At 41.4% G+C, this 10,412-nt stretch overlaps 1 protein-coding gene across 6 annotated transcripts in view; it reads left to right on the top strand.

The window, feature by feature from the left end:
• ablim3 (actin binding LIM protein family, member 3) overlaps positions 1-10,412 on the top strand; it is a 66,607-nt gene that overhangs the window by 48,439 nt on the left and 7,756 nt on the right. Inside the window, exons 7-18 of one of the 6 annotated variants that reach the window (XM_017433030.3) lie at positions 94-181; positions 300-358; positions 455-526; positions 2,576-2,737; positions 4,253-4,282; positions 4,398-4,524; positions 5,002-5,097; positions 5,386-5,436; positions 8,267-8,383; positions 8,546-8,616; positions 8,744-8,912; positions 9,848-9,877. In XM_017433030.3, coding sequence (XP_017288519.1) covers positions 94-181; positions 300-358; positions 455-526; positions 2,576-2,737; positions 4,253-4,282; positions 4,398-4,524; positions 5,002-5,097; positions 5,386-5,436; positions 8,267-8,383; positions 8,546-8,616; positions 8,744-8,912; positions 9,848-9,877 — 1,072 coding nt within the window. Of the gene's footprint in view, positions 1-93; positions 182-299; positions 359-454; positions 527-2,575; positions 2,738-4,252; positions 4,283-4,397; positions 4,525-5,001; positions 5,098-5,385; positions 5,437-8,248; positions 8,384-8,545; positions 8,617-8,743; positions 8,913-9,847; positions 9,878-10,412 lie in introns of all 6 variants that reach the window. The other 5 variants (XM_017433028.3, XM_017433031.3, XM_017433035.3 and 2 more) reach the window with 5 other exon arrangements.

Genomic DNA, 10,412 nt, shown 5'->3' with positions numbered 1-10,412 from the left:
GGGGGGTGGGGGTGGGGGGGCTACACTCAATCTGTGAATCTCCTTGTGATGATAAATTATGTTTAGTCATGGCTTTTTTTTTTTTTTTCTCAGGCAGGGGGGAAACACTACCATCCGTCCTGCGCTCGATGCGCTCGCTGTAACACGATGTTCAAAGAGGGAGAAGAAATGTACCTGACAGGTGAAGCTCAAACACACACCTCCCCATGCTGGCATGCACTCCCGCACAAACCAGTGTAAGATGAATGCATGGAATGTGCCGACACCCATCTTTCTTTCCTCATTGTCTTGCTCATCAGGATGTGAGGTGTGGCACCCTTTATGCAAGCAGGCGGCGAGAGCAGAGAGGAGACTCAGAGTGAGCTGGGGTTCTAAATAAAAGTGATCAAATGATGCAAGTTTTCTCACAGAACGCATTTCCTCCTTTTTACCTTTCTTTGATTGTACCTCACAGCACAGACGCTTGTCAGAGACCTCCATCTCCCCGCCCGGATCCTCTATAGGCTCTCCCAGTCGAGTTATATGTGTAAGTAATCTTTGACCCTGCAGGTTTCAGTCACTCTTGGCTGTCACTGCCTCTGATCTTGGACCTTAAGCACATTTGCTACACCAGAAACATGAGCACTACCCACTTACTTGCACCAGTACACGAGGCCCCTCGTTCCCTTGGCCTGTTCACCTGTCTGTTTCTCTGTTGCCATCAGTTATGTGGTGTATTTTTCCAAGTAGCTTGTTACAATTCTTAAGGAAAAACAAATGATTGCGTGTAAAGTGCACATTAAGCATGGCTAGCTATACGGCTCTAGAGATGCAAATCATCAGCCGTTTTTCTGTTTAGTTCAGAGCAGCGATCTAACCTGTCTTAATGCTGTGTTTCATTTGTACCTGGAAGTTGGAATTTTCAAATTCTAAGTTGGAAAAATCAACTGGAGCGTCCCCCAAAGTTGGAACTTTGAAAATTTGAGATTCTTGATGAGGACCAAACTCAAAATTCAATGTGGTTGACTCGCTGGACTTCAGTTGTTTAATCACCATGAGTGAAGATGTTGGGAAAGTGTTTGAATGCACAGGACGCAGAGAAAATCATTGTTATTGAGTTGTATTCCTAATAGTCGTTAGCCTGGTCACTGAGCATAGCAATTAGCAAACCTTCTGCTTTTCTGACTCACAATTTGGAATACAGTAAAACAGTGTCTGACATCTTGAGGTAAATGGAACCCAATACAAGTTTTGCACATTTTCATCTCCTTACAGCAGCGCACAAAGTTTTTGGGTTAAATTTTCTCCAGAAGACTTTTCTTTGTCTGCAAGCTAGGATGCAACTTTAGGCCAAGCTTCTGATGTTAAAGTACACTATGAAAGGTCAGTTTGGACCTAATTCAAGATGGCTGCCACAGCTAATCAACATTAGCAAACACAAAAGTTGGCAATAACTCTGTAATTTTTACCAATATTGAGCTAAAATGTGGTGTGGTATTATCTGATTGCCATCTTCAACACATAATATAAATATAAATAATAAAACAATAATATAATGAATATTTAAGAAATGTGTGATAAGTTGTAGCAATAATTGCAGCAATTAAAACATGTAATACAACTTTTTTGATTATTGATTTAAAATAATGAAACTATGATATTTTTGTCTGAACTGTATACCAGCCCATGCCTAATGGGTGCTTTTTTCATCAGTGTTCAAGCTTGACAAAAACTATTTCGAATGGTAAAACTGAAATAATTGATGTTCATAGTTGACCACTTTAAATCTGAGCTGAATTTAGACTCCTGAATTGGGTTAATTTGTGTTGATTTATCAGTTTTTCACAAGATAAAGTCTTCTGTTAGCATATTCAATTAGCATATGTATTGCTTCATCGTATAGGATTTGCAGTTGACTTTCACAAGCCTTAGTTAAATAGCCTTTCAGAAACATTTGAAAACGTTCATCAGCATTGAATTAATATGACAGGAGACTGCCTGTCTGAGAGTGTCCCGCTGCATATTGTTTAATGAGCAGATGGATGTGCAGAAAAGTCCCTTTGTTTCAGTAGACTTCAGGCTGCTCGGCTGTCTGTAGAGTACTGCTGAATATGATGGCAGTATTAGCATGTCAGTGCGTGTCTGCATGCATGCAGGAGTTACTGCTCTTTGCCCTTCCCTGCTCTGCTCCTCTCTCATAATCAATGACCTTTCTGTTTATGGTGATGGATGAGGGAGAAATGCAGTGTAAGCTTGTGTATCGTCCACACTGTCTGCCCTCCTCCTCCTCCTCCTCCTCCTCCTCTCTCCAACTTTCGTCTGTCTTTGCTTCCTCTGCTTTTTGTCTCACACAAGCCGAGCTCCCGAAGGTCAACAGCTTAAAGTGCTGTCAAGTTCTGCCATGTCTGTTTGTGCTTGTGTGTGCTTCATGAGCTCTCACTGCCTCCTCAGTCTTATCTCCGCTGAATGATGTGTTTGCCACCACTGGTGGAGTTTACATTGTCATCTGTCAGTGTGCATTGTCCACGTGGTTGATGTTGGGTCTTGTTGCTGTTGTCTCTGTCGCTGGTGGTTAGATGTGTTGTCCTCTTTCCAGGCCAGAGTGGAGAGTGAAATCCTAGATTATAAGGACCTAGCTGCCCTGCCAAAGGTCAAGGCCATATATGAGGTCCAACAGCCAGACCTTATAAACTCCTCATACCAGCCGTACCACAGATACACCTCTGATGACAGACTAGACACTTACAGCTATGGGGAGGTACTTACTGCCACACACTCCAAGCACACTGCAGTGATACACTCACCCCTGATCTGGCTGAGTCAAAGTTTGTGTCTTCATTCACACAGTTATGCTGGGCTCCAAATTTATTTACATATATATATATATATATATATATGGGATTTAATTGTATGTTTTCTTTGTGTTAATTTGTAAAATGGCTATGGAAATATTCACATTTTCAGTTGATAATTGTTTTTGTAAAAAATGTTATTTGCAAAATTTGTTTCAATAGGCTCCTAAAAAGGAAATGTATATATTATATTACTTTATTTTACTTTATTTTTGTTAATAAAGGGCGATATGCCGAAGTGAAGAAAAAATCATCAGTTATCTTTTAAAATAATGTTATTGCTTTAAAAGAATCTGATTAGGATTGCAGCAGTAGTAGTAGTAGTAGTAGGTCATTGTTTGCTTCTGACAGGCATTTAGCTTTTTTGTAAATGTCTGTAGTGAACAAAAATACAGGATTAGTTGAAAATTTAGACCAGTATTTGCAAAATTGAACTAAAAAGAACAATATTGTTAGATAAGTGTGCTTGGCAAATCAATATATATATACTCGACATGGCATGATTGCAGCAAAGTTAGAAAATCTCCTTCGTTGTAAAGGCAGTCATGATGCTGTTATACTAGTACTCAGCAAACAAATTTTTTCCTGCTATTCTGATGCCCTCAAGACATTTTCTTGCATCCTCACGACCCCCTGGCATGACTCTCTTGGACTTGGTTTTAGTCAAACACGTTAGAAATTTTACAAGCTTAATTTCTGATTTCAATAGAACTGCATTTTAAATGTTTTTTATGCTTTGAAATGAGGCTATTCAGAAAACATTTGGAGGTGCAACACTGAATGCCCAGACCTAACCATGCTGATGATAATATTAATTTAAAAAAAAAACTGGTCATAATCTGCATGTTTTAGATGTTTGTCTGCTTTGACACATCTGATCTGAATGACTGATCTGAATGACTGAGTGCTTCTGCAGAACTTGAAAACCTGTTGAAGAGCAGAGAAACATTTAAAACATGCAGGATAGTGGCCCTCCAGGACCAGGATTGGGCACCACTGCAGTAGACTGAATCATAAACACGGGGGGAGCTACAGTGGTTACACCTCCACCTACTAAGATAGGTGTGAAATGGCATGAGGCAGGTATGATGAGAGGTGGAGATGGGTACGACATGACCTGTGGCCGACAGCTTCTTTCTATATCCAACAAATTGAGCTGGAATCGCCATGGTAACACTGCCACTGCTGTGCCTACACTTCCCTGTTCTCCCCCATTACCCAATATGTTGAAAGCACAGTATTAGACCACCACAACCACACAACAAAAGTTTTGTGCAAGCTCAAAATCATACAGTGTGCAGAGGGACTAATAAGCTAAGCATCCATTAGAAACTTAATTCTGTAAATATACCTCAAATGACTTTTTTTGTTGTTGTTGTTCCAGTCTAAATGTGATCTTTCTGTTTTCACTTGTTCTGCAGTCGCTTGGGACTCTTTCTCCATATTCTCAGGTAAACGTTGCAAACAAGTTCCAACATGTTGTTATGTTCCTGTATCGGTTTGCTAACCTCGGCTCCTTTTTTTTTTTTTTTTTTAACTCAACTTATCCCATTTGTCTTATTTTAGGACTTTGACATTCTGGATGCCAAACAGCGTCGGAGCTCCAGTCCAGGCTACATAGACTCCCCTACGTACAGTCGTCAAGGCATGTCGCCCATCATGCCTCGATCTCCGCAGCACTTTGGCTACCCTGGTGAGAAGGGTGGCATTTACCACAAATCGTCTGCAACATGTCATTGTAGCCATTTTTTTCTACAAACTGACCAGACGATAAAGACATTTTTATAGTTGGTAACAATACAGTGTTTCCAAAAATGTCCATCTTTTCCTTTAGTAGAGTTCCATCATTTTTTTGTCAATTCTCTAATAGCCATAAAAGCTTCATACTGTATGATGTTAATTGGAACATTAGATTATAGATTCACCTCCTCATTAATATCGCTGTACTTATTTGGCTGCCTCATTTGCTGCATTTGCTCCTCGGCTGTCATATCATCTATTCCTTCCACACTGCGCAAAGGTCACTAATATTATTTTTATTCTGTGTGCAAGTCTTCTACACTACGCAGGTGAAAATGTAAACAGTGGTAGCTGTGTAGTTTTCTATCTGCATGTGTTGAGGCCTTTTCCTCGTCTTTCCTATGCTGTGATTGGCTGTGGCTGGCTACAGGCTCTGAGAGTGGCAGGAGTTCACCTTATTATGGCCAAGAGGGGCGATCGAGCACACCCACCACAAACCAGCCCCCTAAACATTTTCATGTCCCAGGTAGGACTTCTCATCTGCCCCTTGCAGCATTCCCAACACCAATGCAGATCATTCAGAAAGTCTGTGTCCCATGCGAACGAAGATGTGTTCACATGTGATTGCGTACAACCCGTTATCACTCAGGTATATTCTCCTCCCCCATGTTGCATCTTTACCTTGTTTTGACTTCCTCTGTAACCACCCCTCCTCCTTTTCCTTTTGTTACATCATCCCAGCAACCGTTCACACCCTCTCCTCCGTTGCTCCTCCACGTTTCATGTCCTCATCTCCTGTTTCTCTCCTCCTCAGCCACAGGGGACCACAGCATCTACAGGAAGCCGCCCATCTATAAGAGAACGGGTACAGTGCAGTTAGTCTTGCCTCAGCCTGCCTGTTCTGTCAGTTTAGTCATCGTGTGTTTGACATTTGATGTTTTTATTTTCCACTGAACCGCTGGTGCTCTTTAGCATTCTTTAGTACTGAATAAACTAACCCAGCATTGCAACAAAAGCAGATGAGCTGTGCAAGAGGAAATGAAAATAAGGTTTGACTTGCAGAGCTTGTTTCCAAACTGAAAGAGAGAAAAAAAAGTCATCTTGCTAAGTGGAGATGATATATGTTTTTGTGTGCATGCCGAAAGCAATAACATCCTGCTTTTGTGTGCAGCCCTTGACAAGTTCTGGGTGGCAAATTAGAGTGGAGCAGGCCATGAATGAAGTGAGGGTTTGCTCAGGCGTGACAAGTGACACTCTGAGCACACACGTTTGACTAGAATAGAACAAAAAACAACTAACAGCTCACAATGGAAAACTGAATTTACCAAGAATCTGCTGTGGAGTCCTGTTTGTTTTCTCTGCCATGAGCCGTTAGTCAGCGTGTGATTTAAGGGAAAGAACCTGAGGAAAGCAATTCTCCTGATTGTAGAAAGCTGTAGGCACAGTAGGGATGTCCTAATTGTATGCGTTTATGTTGTTTTTCAAGTAGCATAAAGGCAACACAGGATAACCTTTTTTTTTTTTTCACAAGTCATTAAATTCAAATGCTATTCAGCCGTCTGAATTGCACGCTTCAGTGCATAAGAAAAAGGTTCACTCTCCTCTCATCACTCTAAAAGGCTTTTCAGTTGAGAGTCAAAGGCTCTCTTGACTGATGATAGTTTATCTCTGTTGTTTTTGCCATGCACGCTCCTCTGTTCTGTACGGTGTGTGTGTGTGGGTTAGTGTGTGAGCACGGTGTCCGTGAGTGTGTGTAGACATTGTCACCTTCCCTGTGTTTCTCAGCGCTACCACTAGTTCATCACTGGTCAGAATGTTTCCACGTACGGAAAACATGTTTGCATATGAGGGTTGTGAAGATACAAAAGCTTGAAAAGTGTGTCAGCTTGCCTCGTTTGAACGACGGCTCTCAACTTGCACGTCAATCTCACTCATTCTTCCACAGCACGGCTTCCTTAATAGCTATTGATTAGTGCTTTCTCTTGTTTCAGCACTAACCAGAGTTGATGTTAAACCTCAAACACAACAGACACGTAAAACCGTGTTGAATTTATGGACTAAAGGCCAGTTATGAACTAATCAGTTAGACAGTTTGCTACCTACACCGAAGAAAGGTTGTATCAAAAATCTGCTAGCCTTTTTCTTATCCCTCCTTTATCCTCAGTGTGGGTAGCAAAGCGTCTACATTTTCACATCTCCCTCTGGGATGCTCCAATAATGTTTCCCTTTTTCTTTTTGCCTCCCTTTTATTGCAACCAATCACTTTTATTCACTTCCCCCCACCCCGTGCTCCACTTTACGCGGTGACCTTGCCACTGTAAGTATCTCCCTCCTCCGGCTGTTTAACTCAGTCTCAGTGGATACACGTGTTTGTCTGTGTGAATCGCTTCGTAGTAGAGCTAAAAATCACTGAGTGTGTCCTGAAGATGAGAGTGTTTAGCACAGGCCTCGTTCTTCATGCATATAGGAATTCAATGGGTCGTGGGACAGGGGGTGCCTGGCATGGCTAATGGCTAGCAGAATGAAGTGGGACATTACACTGCATGTTGCTCCCATTGACATCCATTGACTGCTTGGAGTGCGGAGTGGCATCGGTATCATCTTGTTGCAGTGCTCGTAAGAAGGCTGTGCGCTTCGGCCTGATCTGTAACTGAACCCACCTTAATGCAAGTTATTTTCCTCCTGTTGGTAAAATATTGATCTCCTCTGACAGGAAAGGTGAATATGATGACTCTGAGTTAGTAGTCTGAAAGTACTCCTTCTCTCTCTGTGTGTCTTTGTCACTTTGATTCTGTGTTTGCTTTAATTCTTGCGAGTACACGGTCTGAAAGCAAAAACTTAAAATGCGGGAAAAAATATTTTTCACCAATGGAACAAGATGTGCAAATCAGTACTTGTATTATTGGAGCAGACGATTTGCGTCTGTTGAGTTGTAATCCAGGAGACAGCTGCCTTAGCTTGGCATGACGACGGAAGGCAACAGGAAGCAGCTAGCTACAAGACTGGATGGGTGCTTATCTTCACATATATAAAAAATGCTGGGATTTTTAAAAAGAAAATCTGCTTAAAACAGAACAAACAAATGGTTTTCTCAAAATGGTCACAGAGTTTGTGTATATATGGGAAATATTTGGGTTACTACATGTAGAATTATAAGTATGAACACAATTAAGATTTTGATCTGAGCTTGACAAGTCAAATAATTTTAAGCTGGAAAAATAGCAGTTGTGATATTTCTTTGTTAATCAACAGAAAACTTCATGTTTTGTCATGAGAATCAGAAAGAAGGTTCTCAATGCTAAGATAAGCTAAGCTAACCATCTAAAGCAGGGGTCTCCAACCCTGGTCCTCAAGGGCCACCAACCTGCATGTGTTACTTGTTTCTCTGCTCCAACACACCTGATTCAGTGGTTAAATCACCTCTTCATGTTCTGCAGAAGCCTGGTAATCAGCCATTGATTCAAATCAGGTGTGTTGGAGCAGAGAAACAAGTAAAACCTGCAGGATAGAGGCCCTCCAGGACCTGGATTGGAGACCACTGATCTAAAGAGTCAAGACTTTTCATGAACAAACACATTTGAGAATGGTATCAAACTGCATATGTATGTTTCAGTACAATTCCTACAGCAAACATTTTATTAAGTTCTTTTGTTCTGACTCCATCAATACTTTCCCAGACAATCATATGGAATCAGCCACAAAAAGCAGAACCAGTGAAGACATCCTCAGGTCCTCCAGCCTGTCCACTTACTCTCCAGAGCCATACACACAGTCAGAGTCTGACTACTACCCATACACCAGCTCCCCCAGGGGTAAGCTGCTCTTGTTGTTCTTCTTCTTCCCTGAACCAGACACAGGAGTATGGCACATTTTGTAACAGTGTTGTCATATTTATTTGCTCATTCACTTTGTTCCCCCCCTCTGAGCTCTGCTTTCATACATGGGGGATCTCTTTTATCTCCTTTCTCTCTCAGCCTATCGCATGCCAAGAAGACGCTTCTCTACAGGAGGAGATGAAGAGAGTTGGAGTCAGAGTCTTCAAAGAGTAAGAGCTTCATTATTTTTCATCTGCTCTTCTTCAGCATCCGATTAAAGTGAGTTCACTTCTTCTTCCCACCCCCCCACTTGTTTGTACTTTTTTTTTTTCCACCCTCTACCGTCTTTGCTTTAAGGTTGGGAGTGGCATCGGGAGGATGATCCTAAAGGAGGAGATGAAAGCCAGATCTGGTTCCTATGACAATGACCCCTGGGGCAGCGCAAGGAATTCTCGTAGTGGGAGTAAAGAAACGCTGAACACAACAAGCTACGGGACTATGGCGTACAACAGCATCATCAACGGCTGTAAGGACCCACCCTGCTCCTCTCGGCTCGTCTCCCACTTTTAGTCTGAAAGTTTATGAACACCTGCACCTCCTGACTGTACGCCCGTACAGTATTTATGAGTATTTGCTTTGACTTAGGTTGAGGACAGTGGGCTTTTGGAGGCAGATAACAGGGGGCAGGGGCTAATTGCTGCTGCAGAACAGAAATTTACAGGCAAAAAATGTGATTAGATGTTCCCTCAGACTTAATCAGAATATGATAAGGTGTTCAAGCAACTGTGCAAACATCTCTGCGTTAAAATTTCAGACTTAAAGCAAACAGAGTTCCTTGGGTTTAAAAAGCTTTACTGAACCTGCTGAAAGTTTTTTTTAGCCTCTGACACCAGCCTGCCTTCTGCCCACCAAATTCTTTTCTTCTTCTTCTCACTCCTTTGCTCTGTCTTTTTCCCAGTCTTCCCTGCACACCTGGTGTGCTTATCAGACCCCTTTTCTTTATCTTTGTGCTAACAAAAAAAATTTTAAAAAATTCTCTCTGTAGACTAGTCTTTCCAATCTGTTCATGCCTCCATCAGTGGCTCGGTCTCACGCTCTTCTACTCACAGCTGTCCTGTTTTATTTATGGGCAGTAAGATCCCTCATTAGAGCTGTTTTTTTCCAAATTGGAGGGAAAACGACCGAGCAGGACTCGGTTTGCTCTATTTAAAGACAAGAAAACAGTTGAAGGAGATGCTAAAGCAAGCAGTGTTTTCCCTTCTTTTATGGCCCGTTAATGTTCGACATGCTTCTCGCAGCTTGATGAGTTCTCAGTTTGCTCCTTTCTTTAGTGTCTTTGTTGAGCTTCAGACCAGCTAACAAATTGGTACAGTTGTTTTCCGAGGTTAGAATTGATTTAAAATTCAGAAGATGCTGCAGTGTTTTTCTAAATAGTAATAATAAAATCTGTTTATTTTGCAGCTCCTCGATCTCAGTACAGCACTGATAGCGGTGAGTACGTCTTTATTTTGTAAAATTGGGTTTTGTTTCTGCAAAAAACACTACTGTGAAATACTTTATGCTGCTTGCTTCTCTTTAATTTAAGGAGTAACTATTTTTTGTTATTAGTTTAATAAATGTTGTGCTTGTGCTTGATTCGTTTTCTGCACCTTTGTGTTGAGTGCACACATCTGGATGTGTCATGTTTTAAATTCCCTTAGTAATGAGCTCCATCTCCTGGTACAATACGGAATTGCTATACATATGTGATTAAATGTGCTAGAGCTTTCCTGGGTTGTCAACATTACAGAGCAGAACAAAAAAAAGCCTTCAGGGCTGCTCCATACGGTTGTTGATGAGCATACAAACTGACTGAGAGAGTCTGATTGCAGCTGAAGGAGGAACAGCTTGTCCTGCTCGCTCTCGTCCTTACTGATAACTGATAACTTTGCCTGTGAATTATTTTTAAAGTCACAGTTTTTATAATTATATTTACATTATCGACATCATTACTGGATTACTCCAAACCTAAGGACTGGGAGATTTT

The sequence above is a fragment of the Kryptolebias marmoratus genome, linkage group LG9, assembly GCF_001649575.2.
Source record: "Kryptolebias marmoratus isolate JLee-2015 linkage group LG9, ASM164957v2, whole genome shotgun sequence".
Classification (NCBI taxonomy): domain Eukaryota; kingdom Metazoa; phylum Chordata; class Actinopteri; order Cyprinodontiformes; family Rivulidae; genus Kryptolebias; species Kryptolebias marmoratus.
Note: the sequence above shows the minus strand (reverse complement) of the source record. Positions and strands in the feature narration are given on the sequence as shown.